This window comes from Chlorocebus sabaeus, chromosome 7 (assembly GCF_047675955.1).
Source record: "Chlorocebus sabaeus isolate Y175 chromosome 7, mChlSab1.0.hap1, whole genome shotgun sequence".
Lineage (NCBI taxonomy): Eukaryota > Metazoa > Chordata > Mammalia > Primates > Cercopithecidae > Chlorocebus > Chlorocebus sabaeus.
The window spans coordinates 34,874,834-34,899,531 of NC_132910.1; the positions used below are offsets into that span (position 1 = coordinate 34,874,834).

The 24,698-nt window shown below is 38.7% G+C and overlaps 2 protein-coding genes and 1 pseudogene across 3 annotated transcripts in view; 2 read left to right on the forward strand and 1 right to left on the reverse strand.

Annotated features, from left to right (window-relative positions):
* MRPS18C (mitochondrial ribosomal protein S18C) lies at window positions 1-5,307 on the forward strand. Its single transcript, XM_007999107.3, has 6 exons — window positions 1-251; window positions 985-1,040; window positions 2,386-2,469; window positions 3,809-3,866; window positions 5,043-5,102; window positions 5,191-5,307. Exons 1-6 carry the CDS (start codon window positions 152-154, stop codon window positions 5,265-5,267), a joined length of 435 nt encoding a protein of 144 aa, XP_007997298.1. The 5' UTR covers window positions 1-151; the 3' UTR covers window positions 5,268-5,307.
* The window catches only part of ABRAXAS1 (abraxas 1, BRCA1 A complex subunit), a 23,294-nt gene continuing 3,604 nt past the window's right edge, over window positions 5,009-24,698 (reverse strand). The window contains exons 3-9 of one of the 2 annotated variants that reach the window (XM_008000527.3): window positions 20,684-20,720; window positions 16,183-16,249; window positions 14,196-14,389; window positions 13,046-13,165; window positions 11,471-11,555; window positions 7,507-7,621; window positions 5,009-6,921 (exon numbers count right to left, since the gene is read on the reverse strand). In XM_008000527.3, coding sequence (XP_007998718.2) covers window positions 6,488-6,921; window positions 7,507-7,621; window positions 11,471-11,555; window positions 13,046-13,165; window positions 14,196-14,389; window positions 16,183-16,249; window positions 20,684-20,720 — 1,052 coding nt within the window. In that variant the 3' untranslated portion in view covers window positions 5,009-6,487. The remainder of the gene's footprint in view (window positions 6,922-7,506; window positions 7,622-11,470; window positions 11,556-13,045; window positions 13,166-14,195; window positions 14,390-16,182; window positions 16,250-20,683; window positions 20,721-24,698) is intronic. The other variant, XM_073017463.1, reaches the window with a different exon arrangement.
* On the forward strand, window positions 20,727-23,859 carry LOC140712000 (brain mitochondrial carrier protein 1 pseudogene; annotated as a pseudogene).

Genomic DNA, 24,698 nt, shown 5'->3' on the forward strand with positions numbered 1-24,698 from the left:
GTGCTGCGCATGCGTATTGAGAAACTTCACCTACTCTCGCGGGTCTTCAGCGTTCTCCTGCGGAACCTTTGAACGGCTCACTCGAGTCCACAGGGGAAAAGCAGCGGAAGGGGCCTTTCGGAACGATAGGAAGTGGAACAAACGCGGGACCATGGCTGCGATGGTTGCTGTTTGCGGTGGTCTAGGGAGGAAGAAGTTGACACGCCTGGTAACGGCTGCTGTCAGCCTTACACATCCCAGGACTCACACGGGTAAAGTCTCCATATCCTATGCTCCGTTGTAGCGTTGCAGGCATTAACCTTAGTCCTAATGGTTGGTGGTGGAGTCCCTGTTAGCAAAACGACTCTGGTTTCTAGGCGATTAAGTTTCTTCAAGATGGTTGGGAATCTGTAATCGCCTTTGACTGTTTTAGAGTCGTCTAATCCACTCCTTTCTTTAAACGTATGAGGAAACTAGAGTGGTTCTTAAAAAGCAGAGACTTTCCAAAGATCTCTGGATAATCTTAGTGACGAAGGGGCATTTCCAGAGTCGCCCAGCAGCAAATTCCAGTTGTCTAAGGTCCCCAAACAGAACAAAATTGTGTAATTTTTGCAATTTTATCTTCTCTGTTTCCCTATAAATTCTCTCTGGGACGGGTCTGTTACTCATTTTCTTTTTGGTATGACAGTGCTTGTTGCTTCTCCTGTAAGAATTTGCATTAAGAATTTCCTCTAACCATGGAATGAAGGGAAAATAAATGTCAGAAAGAGAGCAGGTATGGGCGGGAAAATACGTGCTTTTTCCACAAAGCCCTGGAAAGCACACCCATGTTGAGTCTTACTCTGTCCCAAATATAAAGGTTTTTAACCAGTCATTCTGAATATAATGAATACAAAACCTTTAATATCGTGTCCCTTAATTCATCGTGTCTCCATAAAAACAAAAATCTTTAGCTATTCAGCTACGAAAAAGAAATGGTTAATTGCTGTTTCTGTTTAATCACAGTGCTTTGGAGAAGAGGTTGTTCACAATATAAACAGGTATCCAGCAATGAGGACCTGGTAAGAATTTTTTCTTCTCTTAGTAAGGCATTTGCAAATATGATCAAATTTTTTTTCTTTTTAAAACGAGAACTGGTATTAGACTCTAACATCTTTTATTTTAGCTACTTGAATAGAGTTCTGCTGTAGGACAAAACAATTACTCTGAGTTCAGAAATGAATTGATTGTAGTCAGTTGAGTTTTGAACTAGGGGAATTCCTAGATTAGAAGCAAAGCTGCTATACTACCATATTTTTCTTCCTAGATCTTAAATTTAAGGATATGTGATTTGGGAATCGTTTTTTTTACATAGCCCTTTGTAAGCAAATGATTTGGGAATTTTAAAAGGTAGTTTGGGTGAGTAGAATTTTAGATAACTGAAAAGAGACTGTACAAAGCTTAGCTATAGGTTGGCTACAGTATTAGCATGGACTTGAAAGCACAGGTTCTTACTACATGCAGAGGTACTTTGACACTAATCAGACCCTACAAAGCACTTGACAGAGCTGAAGAGTAGTCATGTGAGCTGAATGTAAATTGGAAAGTTTGAAGAATTGGGAAAAACAAAAGAACTTGTCTAGCTTCTCTGAGCATCTGTCTTGGTAATCTAATCCATGCACCATACTTTAAGAAAGTAAAGGGACATTATTCCTTTTTTAGTTCATAAATCCCACTGTCTCTAATCAAAATTATGGACCCTCTCCACAGAAAAAGGCACAAAGTTCCATTCATTTGAGGTTTTGCATACAATTACAGGGAGTCATGGGCTTCAGAGCCATTTCAAGATTAAGAACCTCTATCCTGGAGACAGCCATACTGATGGTAGGAGGGAGGCACTGTGGCAGAAGCATTAGGGCAATAGTGGTAACAGAAAAGCCAAAAAGGCTAATGCAAACTTATATAGTAGCCTGGGGTGATAAAGTCAAACAACCCTTTATTACAGTAAGTCATGGGCCATTATGTATAAAAATAGTGAAAAAATACTTGATAGAGACATGGGGATGGATAAATTAGGGATTGCACTCATTTAAGAATGCCGTATGTTACCTATTGTAAGTTTTCTTAAATCTGAAAATTTTTTCATTATCTACAATCTGAGCAAAGCATTGGAGCAATCACTTTATCAGACATCATTTTTGTTCTGCCATAAACTCTTTTATTCTACAAAGATTGTACTTTATTCCAGAATCTTCCCATTAGTTCATTTGTAGCCTAAACTGAAACAAAATAAAGTGCTTATATAAAATATGTACACAGTAAGAAAGGTATAACTAATCATTTGAATGGATTTGAATGTAGAATAGTAACCTTTTAAAATTCAGAATTAACACATCCTATTATCACACTTTTCGTTTTTTTCCCTAGCCCATTACAATGGAAAATCCTTATAAAGAACCTCTTAAGAAATGTATATTGTGTGGAAAGCGTGTAGATTATAAGAATGTACAGGTGAGATCTGGTTTTACTTCACTATATTTTAGGGTTTTTCTTCTGCTAGATCTGCTTAAAGAGAATCAAGTCAGTTTATAGCAGGCTTTTGTAGAGGTAACTTTTAGCAACTTCATAATTTCAAATTTGGTTATAATTCCGTGCATAAGCATATCTCTGTTTTATTCAAGTAAAAGCACCTTGGGTCTCCCCCACTTACTATTATTTCCACTCTGTTTTTTTCACTACACCAAACATCTTAATAGCTCGCTGTAATTTTTTTTTTTTTTTTTTTGACAAAGAGTTAAAATTCTGTCAAAATTCTCAATTGGGGAGGGTCAGAACTTTGGAAAAAGCTCATCTGGTGAAGCTGATCTCTTTACCTCACCACCCATATCACTGATTCACATATTACTTATCTCTTGTATAACTCTCAGCAAGTTAGAAGTTGCAAATTTGGGGCAAGTGAATAGCGCTACAATTCTGTATGGTGGCCGGGCATGGTGGCTCCCGCCTGTAATCCTAGCACTTTAGGAGACCAACGTGGGCAGATCACCTGAGGTCCGGATTTTGAGACCAGCCTGGCCAACGTGGTGAAACCCCGTCTCTATTAAAAATACAAAAATTAGCTGAGTGTGGTGGTGCATGCCTGTAATCCCAGCTACTTGGGAGGCTGAGGCAGGAGAATTGCTTGAATCCAGAAGGCAGAGGTTGCAGTGAGCTGAGATCGTGCCATTGCCCACTCCAGCCTGGGTGACAAGAGCAAAACTGTCAAAAAAAAAAAAAAAATTCTGTATATTGACAGTAGTATAAGGTGATAGCTCCCTTTGAGAAAGAACCAAGAAATTACAGAAACACACATACTAGGAAGATTATACAAAGTGCCAAGAATAATGACTGGCACCTAGAAAGTTCTAAAGAAGTATTTAAGTAAAACATAAATTATAGCAAATGCCTGGTGTACTTGTACCTCTGGAAAATCTCATTACCCTCTGATAATTTATCCTAATGGTTATTATCAGAGGGAAATGTGATAGCTTGTCATAATAGATGAAATTTTTTAGTAGCTTGTTTCAAGCAGTATTTTAGAAAAGTATCTGTGGAAGTCAAGAAAACAGATTTAACATTGAATGAATATGCTGATTAATCTGCTATTATATATAGACTTTTGACACACTGGATAGAAAATATTTAAAAGGTAACAGGATGGATAACAATATTTTTTCTCATATTTTATGAAATATGTCTGAAATGTAGTAAAGCTTAATTATATAACTTGAAGGTTGTTTTTTGAAATTTACACATTCAAAAATAAATAACAAATACTTTTTTTTCCCCTCTGAATAAAACTCCAAAACAGCTTTTGTCCCAGTTTGTTTCTCCATTTACTGGATGCATTTATGGAAGGCACATTACAGGTATTTTGTTTTTTATCATGGGAATATAAATTTACATAAGAATTATATCGATCTATTTCTGTCATTTAAGAAAACTGTCAAATTTTCAAATTGTGCTATAAATTACTACTAGATCAGATACTATGGGGACCACAGCTGGTTACTATGAAAAAGCCTCCTAGGCCAAGGGGATTATTATTTTGCTGTCTTATGCAGAGTTAACTATATAGAAAACTTGGGCTTTACAAAACTGTTGTTGGTGTTTTGGAAGATCCTATAATCATTCCTAGATTGATACTTAAACTTGATGTCAGCAAACTATGGCCCATAGGTCAAATCCGACCTGCCCCCTTTTTATCTTGATCAGGTTTCATCATATATAAATGCCACCTTTTTTTTTTTTTTTTTGAGATGGAATCTCACTCTGTCACCCAGGCTGGAGTGCACTGGCACAATCTCGGCGCACTGCAACCTCTGCCTCCTGGGTTCAAGCGATTCTCATGCCTCAGCCTCCCGAGTAGCTGGGATTACAGGCATGCACCACCATGCCTGGCTAATTTTTGTATTTTTAGTAGAGATGGGGTTTCTCCATGTTGGCCAGGCTGGTCTTGAACTCCTGACCTCAGGTGATCCACCCACCTAGGCCTCCCAAAGTGCTGAGATTATAGGCATGAGCAACTGCGCCCAACCCCACTTGTTTTTGTAGTTTTGTTTACATAGTGCCATATGGTTGTTTTTGAGCTACAACAGCAGAGTTGAGTGGTGGTGATGGAGACTGTATGGCCCAGAAATCCTAGAATATTATTATTCTGGCCCTTGACAAAAATGATTTACCAACCCTTGACTTAAAAACTTGTTGAGGCTGGGTGTGGTGGTTCACACCTGTAATCCCAGCACTTTGGGAGGCTGAGGTGGGCGGATCACCTGAGGTGAGGAGTTCAGGACCAGCCTGGCCAGTATGGTGAAACCCCGTCTCTACTACAAATACAAAAAAATTAGCCGGGTATGGTGGTGCACACCTGTAATCCCAGTTACTAAGGAGGCTGAGGCAAGATAATTGCTTGAGCCTGGGTGGCGGAGGTTGCAGTGAGGCGAGAGTGTGCCTCACTGTACTCCAGCGAGACACTGTCTCAAAAAAAAAAAAATTGCAAACTTTATTGACATTTTTTATGAATAAGAAAGCTTTTTATTTTACAGGTCTTTGTGGGAAGAAACAGAAAGAAATCACAAAAGCAATTAAGAGAGCTCAAATACTGGGTAAGAAAGAACACCTCAACAATTGAATTGAGCTAGCTGAAGTTTTGCTCATTATGTTTTGTCAAGAACTTTAATTATCTCTTTACAGGGTTTATGCCAGTTACATACAAGGATCCTGCATATCTCAAGGACCCTAAAGTTTGTAACATCAGATATCGAGAATAAATTATATCACGTTTCCACCAATAAACTTATTTTACAGTAAGTGGTTGTATGATGCCAATATTGACTCAAACCAAACTTTGGATAGAAAAGTGTTTGAGGAGTGAGGTAAAGAATGACGCTTCCCTTCATACCAATGTCCATTAAGCAGATTACTTATTTAAAATGTTAACACTCATCACATTTTACATATGTTGAATAAAAGTGGTTCTGTGTAATTTTCATTTATATCTGATCCCCAAATAGCTCATACAATAATCCATTCAATTGAATGGAATTAAAACTGCTCAGAATGGTTTTCCAACTAGCAAATTAAGTATGCCTGGTTAAGATATCTTCCCTTTGTAGAAATGTTACATTGGGATGGATAGTGGTGGTGTCACAGGAGGACAAAATATTCCTAGACAAGTCTATCCTCAAACCAGTAGTGTCTTTTACATAAAGATGATTTACACCTAATAGACATTGAATATGATAGACATGTATGTATATATGTATCAATTCTGAGTTCCACTGGCCTATCCCAAATACACTGGATTACCAGGCTTGTACTGTATTCAAAATGATGGATTTGCTAAATTTCGTGCAAAGGACTCTAGGGGAGAGATTACTGTTTGTGTTGCATTATAGTTGTATAATAATTAAGGCTGCCAGATTTAGCAAGTACAAATGTAGGACAAATTTAAATTTTAGATGATGTTTTGCAAATTTATTGCATGGTATCCAGCATTTTATCTGGCAACTCTAGCCATAACGTACTTTTTTCATATAAATTTCCTTCCATATTGTGAAAATAAGGCTATTCTTGTTTTTCCAATATTTTTCTTTTTTAATAGAGATGGGTCTCAATACGTTACCCAGGCTAGTCTCTAACTCCTGGCCTCAATCCTCCTGCCTTGTCTTCCCTAAGTGCTGGGATTACAGGTGTGAGCCACTGTGCCTGGTCTCACTTTTCCAATTCTAAAGAATGTTTCTGTGTAAGCCTTCCCCTCAACAACTTAGTGAAAGGTGAAAAAAAGGTTTGGAAATAAAAGCATCTCATGTTTGAAAAAGCACTTTGTGAAATAAATGCACTAAGACTTATCTGTGTACTACTGCAAACAGGTGAACACAGTAAAAACAAATGAACTTACTGCAAGTAGCTCAACATAGTAAAAACAATAGAAATGTTTGGCTTTACCCATCAGCCAAATAAAAAAAATCTCCTTTTAAGGTTAAAAGGATCAAAATGTAGGAGACTGTGAATATTCACCAAAACCCTTCATCTTCTCAATTTCTTCATCCGTTTCTGGGCTGCTCATCTTGGACGCTTTATCTTGGTTACTACTATCAGTATCTGCTTTAGATCGTTTATCTTGTGTATCTAACAACCGTGATCTCTTGAATTGCCATCTGTCATCTAAGTCTAAGGCTTTATGCTTAATGATTTGTGGTGTACTAGCTGAACTAGCTTCAGGAATGTCAGTGTGTTCTACCATTAAGGTCAGATTGTCTACTACATCGAGGTGGTGGTTGATGTTACAGCTACTTTTAGAAACATGTCTACTTTTTAAAGACATAACACATGAATGAAGAAATTCAGAATTTGGAAAAAAGGTCCGTAATGCTTGGCAAAGAAAAATATTCTCCTGAGGGTCTTTTTGGATGTTCTTCTCTCCTAAACAAAATAGAGTAACAGTTCAACATACAACATTTCTTCTACAAAGCTTTTATAATTATTTGTAAGTAAAATTAAGTCAAAAAGATTTTAACAGTTTTATTATCTAAAGTGAGAATAACATACATAATTCTGAATTCTAATTTATATGCCACAGTATTCTAAGACAAAATTAAAGTTGTGTTCTTTCATGTCAGCAATATAGCTACTGTAGTATTATGTTCTTTAAAAGCACAGGAAGGGCCGAGCGTAGTGGCTCACGCCTATAATCCCAGCACTTTGGGAGGCTGAGTTGGGTGGATCACTTGAGGTCAGCAGTTGAAGATCAGCCTGGCCAACATGGTGAAACCCTGTCTCTATTAGAAATACCAAAAAAATTAGCTAGGCATGGTGGCAGGCACCTGGAATCCCAGCTTTTTGGGAGGCTGAGGCAGAAGAATCACTTGAACCCAGGAGGCAGAGGTTGCAGTGAGCTGAGATCACACCACTGCACTCCAACCTGGGTGACAGAGCGACACTCTATCTCAAAAAAAATAAAAAATAAAAATTTTTAGCACAGAAAGTAGAGATGTGTTGTTTACTTACGTGCTGCCTGAATCTGTGCTCGTTTCCTTTTCTCAATTTCTCGTTTTAATCTGTTTACATCCTTTACTAGTTTATCCACTGCTTGTTCACTGTCTTCTACCTTTTTGCATATACTCTGCAAAATAAAATAATTTAAGGGCATAGGTTAAGATTTCAAGCTCTGTACTAATATAGTCTGGATTCACAAATAATATAAAATCATTGGTGGTATATAATACCCAAAACTATTTGCCTTTTATATACATTTTATTTATTTTCTGGAGGACCTCAGTAACAACCACTTGTAGGTTATAAATAAGCCTTATATGTCATAAAATGCTTTTTCAGAGGTAGCGACTTCTCATTTATACAGTTTTTATCATGCCAGTTAATTTCGTTGAAAATACACAGAAATAAACTGAAATACGAACTCATGGGCCAGGTTGCGGTGGCTCACGCGTGTAATCCTAGCACTTTGGGAGGGTGAGGTGGGCAGACTACCTGAGCTCAGGAGTTTGAGACCAGCCTGGGCAACATGGTGAAACCCCATCTCTACTAAAAATATAAAAAATTATCCAGGTGTGGTGATGCATGCCTGTAGTCCCAGCTACTCGGGAGGCTGAGGCACATGAATTGCTTGAGCCCAGGAAGCAGAGGTTGCAGTGAGCCGAAATCGCACCACTGTACTCCAGCCTGGGCGATACAGTGAGACCCTGTCTCAAAAAAAAAAAAAAAAAAAACAAAAAAAACTTTGAAACAAAAAATACAGATGCAGAGTTACTGCATACATTTAACACTAAGAAACTCACAGTAAGTGAAAACAAAGTGACTTTTACTATTATGAAAGGATACTATTGAAGAGTTTTTCCTGCAAGAGACACTACTTTTGAAAAGCAGATCAGTTCTGTGTGTCTTTAGTTTTAGAAGTATGAATACCAATAACTTTTGATGCCATAATTCCATTTGGGAATATATCATAATAACAAAAATATAAGATGATGTTTCTTAGTATGACATAAAACAACTGGGGGAGGGGAGAACATTTAAAAAAAAAAAAAAACTAATTTCCACCTGTAGGCTAATAGTTTTGCTAGTTTTAGTGGACACTTTTTAGGATGTCTGCCAAGCCTACTTTTTACAAACTTTTTGCCCTAAGAGTTTTGCCATTACCCCTGTACCCCCTTTCACCCGAGCTGACCCAAACAGAACCAATTAGATTCTTGCCTGGCAATCTGGAGGTATTACATAGCCAACTGGCAAATCTTATGCTCTAGAAGACATCTAAATGCAGGAGCTATAGGTTGGCTGTTTTCTGGCCTGCCAGTGGATGAAGAAACAAAAATGTCTGGAAGGATAACAATGTGCAGACAGAGAAAGTTCTACTGGCTTTCTAGCTCCTGGTTCCAATTCCTTCCTAAAGTTCAGCTGCTTTCTGCCTACAGTTCTTATGATATACCTCTACGTTACATTACCTATTTTAGCCCAAGTTGATATTTTTCCATAACATTGCTCTATGAAATATACTGCCATTAAAAATAAAGAGGCCGGGCACGGTGGCTCACACCTGTGTACTTTGGGAGGCCAAGGCAGGTGGATCACCTGAGGTCTGGGGTTCGAGACCAGCCTGGGCAACATGGCAAAACCCCATCTCTACTAAAAATACAAAAATTAGCCTGGCATGGTGGGTGTGTGTAAGCTCAGCTACTTGGGAAGCTGAGGCAGAAGAATCGCTTGAACCTGGGAGGCAGAGGTTGCAGTGAGCCAAGATCGCGCCATTGCACTCCAGTCCGGGTGACATACTGAGACTCCGTCTCAGAAAAAAAAAATAAATGCAAAAACAAAACAACTAAAGAATATGTAGCAACAGGAACAATGTTTGATGTATCAAATTTTTTAAAAATCATGACACAAATTTCTGTCACTGTGACTGTCAACTATATCAAAGTATACATATATTAAGGAAAAACTGGAGCACATGGCAGAGTGAAAATAGTTATGTTAAAATGGTGAGAGTCCAGGCTGGATGTGGTGGCTCACACCTGTAATCCCAGTACTTCAGTACCTTGGGAGGCCAAGGAGGGTGGCTTGCTTGAGCTCAGGGTTTGGAGACCAGCCTGGGAACATGGTGAAACCCTGTCTCTACACACAATACAAAAAAAGCTGGGCATAGTGGTGCACACCTGTGGTCTCAGCTACTCTGGAGGCTGAGAGAGGAGGATCACTTGAGCCCAAGAGGTGGTGGTTGTAGGTTGTAGTGAGCTGAGATCATGCCACTGCACTCCAGCCTGGGTAATAGAGTAAGACACTGTCTCTAAAAAATAAATAAAACGGTGAGATTCTGGATGTTTTTACCATCTAAAATTCCTGTTTCATATGAAAAAAGTAGTGTAATATGAATCAGAATATTTTAACTGCTTTTCTGTTAGTGTGCTCTACTGATGAGTATGGTGGCCATGGAAATATACTCCTTACTAAGATCTCCAACTGGGGAAAACATAGTTGACTTAACAGCCCCAGCTTTGGATCTACCAGTGTGTTTGCTCTTAAGCCACACTTCCCCTGGGCTGTTCCTAGCCAATGACTAAGTACAGTGCAGGTATTAGTGCAAGTCCATGCCTACAGAACAATTTTTGGGCAACTTTGCTCAAATACTCCCCATCAGCCTAGTGGAACTTCCTTAAAATGGCACTGCAGTCTGAGGCTCTTCTAACCACTTGTCCTCTTACCCCCTCTCCTTTCGCAGGGGTCAGACTTGCAGTGTTGTCTGAAGGCTCTTCATGCCTGTTATTGCTTCCTCTTTTTTATCCTTCTCAGGTCCAGTAAATCTCCTGCACTTATAATCCCATCTTGACATCTAGTTCTCAAAGGACCTGAACTGACACATGAAGTAGAACTGACACATGAAGTAGAGGGAAGTACATACTGTTATCAAATATACTTCCCTCTATTTTTTAAGAAGGATTATATACCCCTGCCTATTACCATGTGATGTGTTCAGGTCAATGAAATGTGAGTGGAAGTGACATGGCCATTTTAAGCAAAGTTTTCAGAGCTGTTGTGAATTTCCATTAGCTTTTTTTTTTTTTTTTTGAGATGGAGTCTCACTCTATCACCCAGGCTGGAGTGCAGTGGCACGATCTTGACTCACTGCAAGCTCCACCTCCCGGGTTCACACCATTCTCCTGCCTCAGCCTCCCGAGTAGCTGGGGCTATAGGCACCCGCCACCATGCCTGGTTAATTTTTTTTGTATTTTTAATAGAGACGGGGTTTCACCGTGTGAGCCAGGATGCTCTCCATCTCCTGACCTCGTGATCTGCCCGCCTCGGCCTCCCAAAGTGCTGGGACTACAAGCGTCAGCCACCACGCCTGGCTCCACTAGCTTTCTTACTGTTTGCCTTATGCCATGAGAACATGTCCCAAATAAGGGCTGCTCCTTCAGCCTGGATCCTGGATGAAGGTGACATTCAGAAAAGGAATAGAGCTACAGCCAAGATACAATGTGAGCAAGACCACACCATGGTTGTTGTAAGCCACTGAGATTGCAATCTTTGTTACTACAGCTAAAGAAATACGTCTCAGTCAATGAAGCTAAAGGAATAACAACATCTTGTTCAACAAGGGACAGCATCTATGATGGGGTCTCACAAGATTATAATGGAGCACATATAGAAAGCTGATATACAGCACGTGATATTGGCATTACAGATCAAATAGGGGAAATGATTGATATTCAATAATTTGGGGACATTTGGTTTTCCCTGTGAGAACTAAAAAGTAAAAATACATATAGGTTTATGTAAGTATATGTTTGCACAATGATGAAATTGCCTAATGACACATTTCTCAGAAGGAATAACCCTCATTAAGCATCGCATAACTGTATAAATCTAATCAAGATGTCAGGTTATCCCTAAAACATGTCAGTCATTAACTTGATATGAACTCTATCTAGAGGTGGTTGAAGTGTTTGATATGTTAACTTACCTTTAATTCCTCTTGTAATGAAGCATACATTTCATTTATCTTATGTACCTCCTTTAAGGATCCATCTTCTTCAAAAAATTTAGAGCTGTAAAAAATTACCATTTCCTCAGGCAAATACACAAAACTCATTTTAATAATAAGGTGAAAAACTTACTGTCAAGGAGCAATGGAAGATTCTTTTTACTCGTTTTGTAGGAACCATAATTTTGTCAATCTATGTGTATGCAGAAAAACCAACCACAAAACCTACTTCATTGATCTTCACATTAGCAAACATTTTAGCCTCCTAAGTACTATTGACAGGTCTCCCAAAAAGGCGAGGATGGGCAGGGGATGGGGGAAGATTGCATAAAAATAGATAAAAATTGAAGGAAGGAAAAAAGGTCTCTATTGGCAATGGGAACTGGAGTCAATTTTTTAAATATTTTACTGAATTCAAGTTACCTTTACTTGAAAGAGACATCATTATTTTATTATCCATGAAATAAGGAAAAAAGTAATTCTAAGAAGGCATGACTCGTAAGACATCCCAATGTCACAGATAAATATGAAAAATGTGCATCTCGCCAGGTGTGGTGGCTCATGCCTGTAATCCCAACACTTTGGGAGGCCGAGGCGGGCGGATCACCTGAGGTCGGAAGTTTGAGACCAGCCTGACCAACACGGAGAAACCCCATCTCTACTAAAAAAATACAAAATTAGCCAGGCATGGTGGTGCATGCCTGTAATCCCAGCTACTCAGGAGGCTGAGGCAGGAGAATCACTTGAACCTGGGAGGCAGAGACTGCAGTGAGCTGAAATCATGCCATTACACCCCAGCCTGGGCAAAAAGAGCAAAACTCCATCTCAAAAAAAAAAAAAAAAAACAGGAAAATGTGCACCTCAGAATCAAAGAAATATGGTATTCAGTTTTTAAACTGGTAGCACTGTGGGGACACAAAAGTAAGTAAGTAAAACCTAACCCCTTAATCTCAAAGTTTACACTCTAGTAGGTATCCTATACTACCAGTGTTGCTGTTTTTGACATTACTTCCTTGATGGCCACAAAGAAAGTTATATCTAAGCTGCCTATAGTATGAGTGAGTCTTGGCTAAAGTCTGATTTTTACAAATATCTAATTTCGAAGTCTTTAATCTGAACCACTGCCTTAGAAAATTGTAATTTTTAGGCTATATACTTATTCTCACCTAGAATAGATATGCTAACATTAACAGGATATACAACAAGCTCCTCCCAGTACTTTTTTTTTTTTAAATTTCTTTTGTAGAGATGGGGTTTTGCTGTGTTGTCCAGGCTAGTCTCCAACTCCTGAGCTCAAGAGATCCTCCTGCCTCAGCCTCCCAAAGTGCTGGGATTGCAGGTGTGAGCCACCATGCCTGGACTAACCACCACCTTTTTTGTATCTTGTAAGTAGACAAGCACTAACAGGAAGGGATGAGGAAGGTAAAAACAGCCTAGTTTACTTGAGTAATGGATTAGTTTTCCCTTTCATTTTTATTCTGCTGTTGTTTGAGAAATAAGAAAATTAATTTCAAAGGTGAATAGAAGTTTTGTGAGAAAGCCGTTGAATCTTACCTGTGTGTTTGTACTGCTCGGCTAAAACCAGTGGACATACAGGAACCTGATACAGTTTTATAACCTAGTTGTTCAGACATGCCCAGATTGGCAACCACTAAAGGTACCCTGTGAAAAAGTCTGACAAAATAAAACTTTATAAATTTAGAATGAAAAGAAAGATTAGTATCTACCTGCCGGAATAGACTACTTGTCCCCTACAAGATTTAAAAAATATGCTCCCCAAAACCCATTCTTTACTGCTTATCCAAAGTAGAATTTACTGACTTGAGACAACTGTTTTTTTTTTTGAGACAGGGTCTCACTCTTGTCTCCCGGGCTGCAATGGAGTGGTGCAATCATGGCTCAATAATGCAGCTTCAACCTCTCGGGCTCAAGCAATCCTCTTGCCTCAGCCTCCCAAGTAGCTGGGACTACAGGTGCCCATCACCACACCCGACTAATTTTTAAGTTTTTTGTAGAGATGAGGTCTCCTTATGTTGCTCAGCAATCCTTCTGCCTTGGCCTCCCAAAGTGCTGGGATTACAGGTGTGAGTCACCACACTGGGTCCAGGTAACATGTAAAGCTGTGAAATGTGCTTAGTATAATGGTGTGGAAAAGCAGTTTAATGGCTCCTTGGATTAGTACATGTATAAACAAGGCAGTATTAACATTGAGATTTACCCTATCTTCCGTGAACAATAAAATTATTCTTAGTTGGTATTCTTTTAACGTAATTCTCATATTCCATGAAAATGTAGTTTACTATATACAACCTGTAGGGAGTCCCTGGTTAGACTCATTTTAGTGGACCATCAAGAGCTACGTTGTTTCTTTGCTCAGTTATAGAAAAGCTACTCAAGTATCTAGGCTTAAATTCTAAATTATACCCTTTATCAATCAATATAAAGTTTTTTTCCACCTTAAATAGTAAATAAGAGCAAATCTTTAGTGCCAGAATACAAGTCATCATTCCACACTGGGCTTCTAATTTCCTTATCTGACCATTATTTTCCCACCTATAAACAGATGGTAAGATCTACTTCTGAGGGTTACTGTGACAATCTGATGCGACAATATATGAGAACACTTTGTAAGCTGCAAAAACTACTAAATACTAGATATATTTTTCTATTAGTTTAATACAGCCAGTGACTGGCCAACATTTACCCTTTTTGAGGTTTATATAAGGAATGTTCCAGTCGATGAGTAGAGCAGCTTTCTGTTATTATACTTGGTGTTAATAGCAGAAAAACAAGGTCTTGGTTTGAAAAATGCTCCTGCAAGTTTTTGTGAAGCAGCCTCTCTCTAAACGTCATGATCTGATCTGAATGACGACGGAATTTGTACCAACCTACCACATTCTGAAATATAGAAAAAAAAGAATGTACATCTTAATAGTTACAATATGTCTTACTACTATAATTAAATAAAATAAACAACCTTAAAATGGTTTTCTTAATATTTAGAAAGATTTTGGGCATATATAAACAAAGAATACACTTAATCATATGCTTAAAAAAATATACAAACTGACTTTCCATCATTTAAAAGCATATAATTTTGATCAATATAGATTAAAAGGGAGAAGTAAATTCTTGACTTCCTATAGTTTCTTTTATGGCATTTGCTATCTTGCAATCTTAATCTTTACTCAAAATTTAAATGAAAAAAAAATCAATGCCAATGATTCACTTAAAAGGCAGTCACTCCCTGAAAACAAATTAATTGCCTATATGGACACTTGGTTTGTTAAATAAGTTAAACTGAACCCTACAGCTTTTACCTAAAATTTATGTGGGAATGATATCACCTACCTGACAAAATTGGTTTCAAGATTAAGATCAGATTAAAGGGTTTTGTAAACTACAACATACTAAGCAAATGTGTTAATATTACTGGACCTTTTTTTAACTCGGAAAATAATTCTCCTTTACTTAAGACAAAGAGAAAACGAACCACTTTGCTTAGAGATCTGTGAGTTTCAGCAACTAAATTTTATATCTGCACATTTAAATTGAGGAAATTAAAATTAGTTTTTAAAAATAAGGCATTTTTACAGGTACATTTTTAAATACTCAAATTGATTGGCGGGGGGAGGGGAACAACCATTTTCAGCCAAATACATTTTTTGAAAGAAACATCTTTTTTTTTGTTTTTTGAGACAGAGTCTGGCTCTGTTGCCCAGGCTGGAGTGCAATGGCATGATCTCAGCTCACTGCAACCTCTGCCTCCCGGGTTCAACTGCTTCTCCTGCCTCTGCCTCCTGAGTAGCTGGGATTACAGGCATGCGCCACCACACCCAGCTTTTTTTTTTTCTATTTTTAGTAGAGACGGGGTTTCACCATGTTGGTCAGGCTGGTCTGGAACTCCTGACCTCATGATCCACCCTCCTCAGCCAACCAAAGTATTCGGATTAAAGGCGTGAGCCACTGTGCCCAGCCAAGAAACATCTTTCGATTAATCTATTTTTATTTTCAAATCAAAGTTTTAAGAGAAAAAGTAATGCCTTGAAAAAATTTTGTGTTTGGGGGAAAAATCCATTTTGATCATTCAACAACTTTTAACCAAACACGAAGTATGTTGTAGAGGATCCAAATTCAGTGCTATATAGGAAACATCCCTGCAGTATCTATCAAAAATAATAACTGAGGCCAGGCACGGTGTGTGGTGGTGGGTGCCTATAATCCCAGCTACTCGGGAGGCTGAGGCAGGAGAATCGCTTGAACACAGGAGGCAGAGGTTGTAGTGAGCCAAGATCATGCCACTGCACTACAGCCTGGGTGACAGAGCCAAGACTCTGTCTCAAAAAAACAAAGCAAAAAAACCCAAAAAACTACAGCCAAGTAAAATAACAGAACTGATTAGGTCACAGAATAAATGGCAGCGGGAAGGGGTATGGTGGAAACACAAGAGAAAGAGATAAATGTTAATTATATTAGTCAAAGGATGAGAACAAAATTAATATTTTTAATTACTAATTTTATTTTCAGAGCAACCGCTTTGAATTTCTGGGAAGAACAAACCTTTTCTTACCTACTTTACAGGATACCATGATGTCAAACACTGCTTAAAAATTCTGTCAAAGTACTGTGTTTTTAAGAACCAAAACCAATGTAAGTAATACCAAAAAAAGGAAAGATAAATTAGAGAATACCTTTTTGACATTTGATAATATTTTCTTCAGTGCTTGCTCATTTACTTCACCTGAAGAATTATAAAAGCTGTAAAAGCCAAAATTAAAGGTATTTCAAATATGCTAAAAATATAAATAATTTTATTAGTATTTTAAATTTTAGTTATTCCTAACCCAATACCCAAAGCCCATATACCTACTTGCCTATCAGATGAAGTCCTAAAACAAATGGTAGAGAAAGTTCTCAAATTAACTGACTTAAAGTGGTAGAAACATAAAGTCCATAAAGCAATGAAAAGGAAAAAGGTGTAACTTAAGAGACAAGTTTTGGGAATTGTTTTTTTGGAACCTAAAACAATAACTATCCATGAAACACAGGTATTAAAATGTAAGTTCACATAGCCGGTTCACAATTCATTCAGTTTACTCATTTTTATTTTTTATAACATTGATACATACAAAAGAATGTATAACCAGTAATGAAGCACAATAACAAAAGGTCAATTTATTATTCACTGCTAGTTACAAAAGCTATGTATTTTAGGAGGTAGCTGGGTTTTTTGGGCTGGGGAAAGGGAATAGGTTTTGTTTGGTTTAGAATAGTAGTCTTTGTTCAGGAGTTGGAATATCCAAGATGTAGGAAGAATTAAAAGATAATTCTAAAAGATTCTACTTCCAGCTTTCTTTCCCTTCCAATAACAGAGACTGCAAATAATATTTTCTTCTTTTTACCATTCATTAAGATCAACAATATTTTCTATGATGGTTAAATATGTTATACAAAATCCTTTATAAATAATTTTTGCCAGGGCACAGTGGCTCACACTTGTAATCCCAGCACTTTGGGAGGCTGAGGGGGGTGGATGGCTCGAGTCCAGAAGTTCAAGACCAACCTGGGCAATGTGGCAAAACCCTGTCTACAAAAAAATACAAAAATTAGCTGGGGTGTGGTAGTGTGTGCCTGTAGCCCCAGTTTCTAGAGGCAGCGAGGTGGAAGGATCACTTGAGCCTGGGAGGCAGAGTTTGCAGCGAGATGAGATGGCTCTACTGCACTACAGCCTGGGCAACAGAGCAGACTCTGTCATCTAGTTGTATTTCCAGTATTTGCCTACTTACGGTTCCAATATCAAAATACAAGAAATTATTCTCTAAATACAAGAATTTATTCCTATATTTCCCTAGAATGGTCCACTTCTGAGCTCAAATCGGAGCATAAAGCAGTATATTAGGGTAAGATTAGCAACAGGATAACAGTGCACATCATCTGTGGAAGCACTAGGTTTATGTGAAGTTTCTGGGGAGAAGATGAATGGGGTGGCATTTTATGCAGAAAGTGATACATCATGCAGAAGTCATGTCAAACTGCGTAATTTTTTTTGAGACACGGTCTCGCTCTGTCACCTGGGCTGGATCTCCGCTCACAAGCAATCCTTTCACCTCATCCTCCCTAGTAACTGGGACTACAGGCACGCCAACACACCCGGCTAATTGTTTTGTATTTTTTGTAGAGAGGCAGTTTCGCCATGTTACCCAGGCTGGTCTCCAACTCCCTGAGCTCAAGTGATTCAGCCACCTCACCTTCCAAAGTGCTGGAATTATAGGCGTGACCCACCTGCATAATTTTTTAAAAAGTGACTTTAAGTTTCAGAAGCCGGGCACAGTCGCTCACGCCTATAATCCCAGCACTTTGGGAGGCTGAGGTGGGTGGATCACTTGAGGTCAGGAGTTTGAAACCAGCCTGGCCAACATGGCAAACCCCCATCTCTACAAATACAAAAAAGAAAAAAAAAAGCCAGGCGTGGCGGTGCACACCTGTGGTCCCAGCTACTCATGAGGCTGAAGTGGGAGAATCGCTTGAACCTGGGAGTTGGGAGGTTGCAGTGAACTGAGATCACAGCACTGCATTCCAGCCTGGGCAACAGAGACCTTGTCTAAAAAAAAAGAAAGAAAGAAAGAAAGAAAACTCTATCTATCCGTCCACACACTAAGTTTCAGTAGGCTATTTCCGAGGTACTTCCTCCAGATTTCTGAGGTAACCAAATCAGTGTATTTCAGTGGAAAAGTCTGTATCACAATGTATTTAGTGCAGGGTTAACAAACTTTCCTTTTTTTTTATATATAGTTTTTTTATTTTTATTTTTTATTTATTATTATTATACTTTAAGTTCTAGGGTAACAAACTTTCTGTAAAGGACTGCATAGAAAATATTTCAGGCTTTGACAGCCACATCCAATCTCTATTGCATATTTTTCCTCTTTTTTTTTTTTTTTTTTTTTAACAACCCTTAAAAAATGTAGTAAACAAGGCCAGGCATGGGTGTCTCACACCTGTAATCCTAGCACTTTGGGAGGTCGAGGCGGGCGGATCACGAGGTCAAAAGATCAAGACTATCCTGGCCAACATGGTGAAACTTTGTCTCTAAAAATACAAAAAAATTAGCCAGGCGTGGTGGCACCCGCCTATAGTCCCAGCTACTTGGAGGCTGAGGCAGGAAAATCACTTGGACCTAGGAGGCAGAGGTTGCAGTGAGCCGAGATTGCGCCACTGCACTCCAGCCTGGCAACAGAGCAAGACTTTGTCTCTCAAAAAAAAAAAAAGGTAGTAAACAGTCTCAGATTGAGGGCCATATAAAAATACATCATGGGGCTCTATTTTAGCAACCTCTGTATTCGAGCAGGAAGAGGAAGAAACTGCATAGTATGATGCTGGATTAGAGCTCAAGAAATCCTTATTCTTCTAATTTTTGCCCTGCCATTAACTAGATCTGTGGCCTTGGTTAAATCATGAACTTTTCAGGCCTATTATTACGCTGTTTAATGAAGTATGTGGTTACCCTCTGAATGAGAAGTATTTCACATGCCTCTCCTAATGCCTTTCCACCCCGCTTTAATCGTGTTTGAGCTAAAAGACTCAGGCATTGGTTTCTCATCACTGAAATAGATGGTTTCTTCAGGTCTCAGCCTCTATTAAGTTAGTCTAATTATTAATGTGGTTGAAAAAGGTACTGAATCACTTTTTACTCCTCCTTTAAATCCTTTGTTGGTCCAGAAGATCCTTCAATAAAGTCCTTTTTATGAGTCTCCACTAAGAGTTCCTCCGTTATCTAACAAATATTTTTGCATATCCATTACACATAAGGCAGTGTAGAAGCTGTACCTTTTCTTGGTATAGCAGTTTAAGACCACGCTAAGCTCCTTTTTTCTGCTCTCCTCCTACAGTTATTTCTCACCTTAACCATATGCTCCACTGTAATTCTTACATAACTTTAAAGATGTGTATAGTACGTAGTCTGTAAGATAGTTATGCTGATCTTTTTCTTTCTTTTTTTTTTTTTTTGGAGACAGGGTCTTGCTCTGTCACCCAGGCTGGAGTGCAGTGGCATGACCTCAGCTCACTGCAGCCTCTGTCTCCTGAGTTCAAGTGATCCTCCTGCCTCAGCCTCCCCAGTAGCTGGGACTACAGACGCATGCCATCACTCTTGGCTAATTTTTGTATTTTTAGTGGAGACAGTGTCTCACCACATTGCCCAGGCTGTTTGTGCTAATTTTTCTTGCATGGTTTATATAAATCATAAAACTATTTCATTAAAATTACACATTGCTATGGTTACATGATTACATATGTTTGCTTTGTGAAAATTCATTTATTTGTGTACTTTTCTAAGTGTATGCTATACTCAATAAAAAGCTAAAAAATACACAATGTATTAGAGTTAACAGTACTATGACTATCTGTAGGACTGAGTGCAAGCGTTCATCCTAGAAAAGCAATAGGAAACAGGTTAAAGAACATAACCAGCTGAGTGCAGTGGCTCACGCCTGTAATCCTAGTACTTTGGGAAGCCGAGGAAGGAGGATGGCTTGAGTCCAGGAGTTTGAGACCTGCCTGAGCAACATGACAAAACCCTGTCTCTACCAAAATACAAAAATCAGCCGAGTGTGGTGGCTGGTGCCTGTGGTCCCAGCTACTTGGGAGGCTGAGGTGGAGAGGGTCACCTGAGCGCAGAAGATGAAGGCTACAGTGAGTTGTGTTCACGCCACTGCACTCCAGCCTGAGTGACAGAGTGAGACCCTGTCTCAAAAAGAAAAACAAAGAACATGACCAGCTAACAGATAAAAGATAACACTAAAAAATATAAATGAGGAACTAGTTGCTAAAATATGCTGAAATAAAAGGGTAGAAAAAAGGGCTGCTATTGATGTATAAGAACACTTCATGTACTGAGTTTATAATATGCAATGAGGTGACTGGGTGTGAGAAGGAAAAGCAATTCTCAAGGTAAACTGGTGCCTGGGAAAGGTAATGAAGATCAGCTTAAAGTAATATAAATACAGAGAAAGAACTACTAGGGTGGACAATACACAAGTGATTTTTTTCAGCTATTTAAAAAAAACTTTCCATTCTACTCAGTACCACCATGTATAAGTGATAACTGAGATAATCTGTTAGTTTTAAAAACTATTTCACTTGCAGAGAGTAATTTTCACAATGGATCATTTACTTACTAGCACTACTACTTACCTAAAAAGCTGATAGCATGGAATATATTTCTGAACATCTGGAAGAAAAGCATTTTTTAGTTATGATTACATTAATTCAATTCACAATCATTTGAATACTGCATATTGAGCCTTTACCTCATGCCAGGAAGTATTTTACCACTGATTATCTGATTTTTATCCTCACAACAAATCTGAGACATATACTATCATTATTCCCCTTCCAAAGATGATATAACAGGCAAAGAGAGACAAGTGGCTTGCCCAATCCAGTAGTAGGGCCAGAGTTCAAAACCCAGAACCTCGCCTGGAACCACAATGCTATATTTCCTCTAAATAATGGTCTAACAAGTCCAACACAAAAGATAAATTCAAAGTTGCCACATTTTCACTGAGCTCTAAAAACACTGTGCTCTAAATTTACCCAATTAATAAAATCACCTGTTAAAGGAATTTAAAATGATGAAAATCTTCTTAACCAAAGCAATGGAATAATATGTTGATCTTGGATTTTACGTGTTTAAACATCTGTGATAATCCAACATTTAAAATAATTTGAGCAAATACCTTAGAGCTTAGCACTGTACCTAATACCACAATGTAGTTGCTCAATAAATATTTGCTTAATTAAATCAAATGCCTAGAACTATGTTAGATACTTTGGGCGGCACGCTAATTTCAATTAGGGAAAAAAAAATATGCTCTAAGGGCTTGCTTTTATTTTTTAATTTTTAAAAAATAATCTTGTATTGCTATAAAGGGCTTGCTTTTAAAACTCAAGTGTCTGAACCAAAAAAAAAAAAAAAACTACAGTAAAATTATAAACTACAGGGTTTCAATGCTTCCGGGTTGGCACTGCAGTGGCATTTCTGACTGTGGGAGCCTCAGTTTCCCAGTTGCCCGATGAGCCTGAGCAGCAGCAGCAAAGTACCACAGCCATGAGATGTCTGGTCTGAATTGGAAACCCTTTGTATATGGCGGCCTTCCCTCTATCATTGCTGAGTTTGGAACATTCCCCATGGACCTTACCAAAACACACTTTAGGTAGGTTCAAGGCCAAAGCACTGATGTCCGTTTCAAAGAAATAAAATATAGATGGATGTTTCATGCTTTGTTTTGGATCTACAAAGAGGAAGGTGTATTGGCTCTGTATTCAGGAATTGCTTCTGTTTGCGAAGACAAGCATCATATGGCACCATTAAAATTGGGATTTACCAAAGCTTGAAGCAATTATTTGTAGAACGTTTAGAAGAAGAAACTTTCAATTAACATGATCTGTGGGGCGGTGTCAGGAGTGGTATTTTCCACTATAGCCAATCCCACCGATGTTCTAAAGATTCGAATGCAGGCTCAAGGAAGTTTGTTCCAAGGGAACATGATTGGCAGCTTCATTGATATATACAGACAGAAAGGCACCAGGGGTCTGTGGAGGGGTGTGGTTCCAACTGTTCAGCATGCTGCCATTGTTGTGGGAGTAGAGCTACCAGTCTATGATATTACTAAGAAGTATTTAATATTGTCAGGAATGATGGAAGACACAACTTTAACTTGCTTTGTTTCCAGCTTTACACGTAGTTTAGCTGGAGCTCTTGCCTCTAATCCGGGTGATGTGGTAGGCACTCGTATGATGAACCAGAGGGCAATCGTGGGATATGTGGATCTCTGTAAGTGTACTTTGGATGGTATTTTAAAGATGTGGAAACATGAGGGCTTTTTTGCACTCTATAAAGGATTTTGGCCAAAGTGGCTTCGGCTTGGACCCTGGAACATTATTTTTAAAATTACATATGAGCAGCTCAAGAGGCTTTAACTCTAAGGACTGAATTATACGTGAGCCCAGCCCTGCCAGCCTTTCTACTGCTTTTCCCTTTTCCCGTGTTCTAATGTATTTTGGCGAAGTTTTAAGTGTTTACCAAACTGTTGGTCTCCTAAGGGCCTCCTGATGGAAGAACAGTAGGATGGTTCAAAGTTATTTATATGTTTGGGTTACCATGTTAACTTTTCCCTGAGAGAAAGTGTTAACATTGAGACTCTAGCCTCAGATTGGTATGTTCTATGAAGATGGATACTGATGGATGACACTGAAAATGGCCTACTTTCCAAATGTGGGTTAAATGTAATTGGTTGGGCCCCAGACTTGGGCTAGAGCAGAAGGCATAGGCCAGGGTGGTTACTGCTATATATGTTATAGACCTCGGTTCTCATTAAAGTATTTATTGGCAGAAAAAAAATTATAAACTGTATTAGCATATGTATAAAACATGACAAAAGCCCAGTTTCCTTAAGTAATGTGATTACAAATCACTAAATGCAAAATAGTACAAATGCAGCCAAAGAATAGGATAGGCCTATCCTTTTCAAATAAAAAGGCCAAGAAAAAAAGTAAAAAGTATGAAAAAATACTTAACCTCTTTTGTAAGAAATGCAAATTAAAATGCTATTTTTTCACTTATCAAATTGGCAACGATTAAAAGATTTGATAATTATCTAGTGTTGGCAAGAGCATGGGGGCCAGGCATGGTGGCTCAGGCCTGTAATCCCAGCACTTTGGGAGGCCGGTGCGGGCGGATCACCTGAGGTCAGGAGTTCGAGACCAGCTTGGCCAACATGGTGAAACCCTGTCTCTACTAAAAATACAAACATTAGCTGGGTGTGGTGGCAGTCGCCTGTAATTCCAGCTACTCAGGAGGCTGAGGCAGGGAGAATCACTTGAACCCGGGAAGCAGAGGTTGCAGTGAGCTGGGATCCCACCACTGCACTCCAGCCTAGGCGACAGAGCGAGACTCCATTTCAAAAAAAATAAGGAGTATGGGGACCTAGGCACTTTTATATACTGTGGAGAAGCCTAAAATGGCATAAGTTTTCCAAAAGGCAATCAGCTAGTCTACCTCCAGGAATGTGACTTGCAAATATACACTCAAAGGCACAAAGATACGTACAATACTAAATGTTCATGGTAATACTGTTTAACAAAAACACAGCAAATCATTCTTAGATGGTTAAATAAATTATAAATTATGGTATGTCTATACAATAGGATATATGCAGCCAGCAGAAAGAATGATGGGCCCAGTACAGTGGCTCATGCCTGTAATCCCAACACTTTGGGAGGCCATGACAGGAGGACTGCTTGAGCCTAGGAACTTGAGACATGATGAAACCTCGTCTCTAATAAAAATACAAAAAATTAGCCGGGCGTGGTGGTGCACGTCTGTAATCCCAGATACTCAGGAGGCTGAAGCAGGAGAATCGCTTGAACCCGGGAGGCAGAGGTTGCAGTGAGCTGAGATCGCACCACTGCACTCCAGGCTGGGAAACAGAGTGAGACTCTGCCTCAAAAAAAAAAAAAAAAAAAAGAAAAATGATCATGATATTGTAGAGGATTATGCGTTATGCAACACTGGAAAGTGAACATGACACAATATGATGCCAAACCTTTTATAAGGTACACTACCAATTTTGTTTAAAAATATATATACACATATAGAGAAAAACTATGTTAGACAGTCAGAGAACTCCCTATACATTTTATTTATTTTAAATATTTTTTTCCCTATACATTTTAAAGGTTCTCCCCTGCTTTTCCCTGACAGAAAAGCTGCCACCAGCTATAACTGCTTTATCACCCACCCCTCAAATCTTTTGCAGCCTGGTCTCTTCCCCATTACACTCCAGAAATTACTGAGGATTTTCAGTCATCTAATAATCCAATTACTGCATTTTCTCAGTTCTCATCTTCCAACTTTTCTGCAGCATTTAACATTTTATCTTTTTCCTTGGTCTTCCTATTGCTGGGCCATCTTCCTGCCAACTAAACAGCAAGTGTTTCATCCTTGTTTCCCTGGCAGTAATCTTATCTGCTTCCTAACTCTCATACTATTTCTTACTTTAGACCAGTCCATGGCCATAATTTTAACTGCAAAATGAGTGCAACATATCCTTTTAAATTATTTTAAAATTAATATATATTTCTTAATTTATTTTTCTCTTTTGAGACAGAGTCTTGCTCTGTTGCCCAGGCTGGAGTGCAGTGGCAC

Coding starts and splice junctions, on each gene's coding strand:
- MRPS18C (XM_007999107.3), top strand. CDS start 152: ATGGCTGCGATGGTTGCTGTTTGCGGTGGTCTAGGGAGGAAGAAGTTG. Junction 252..984: donor ACATCCCAGGACTCACACGG/GTAAAGTCTCCA, acceptor GTTTAATCACAG/TGCTTTGGAGAAGAGGTTGT. Junction 3,867..5,042: donor TTATGGAAGGCACATTACAG/GTATTTTGTTTT, acceptor TTTATTTTACAG/GTCTTTGTGGGAAGAAACAG.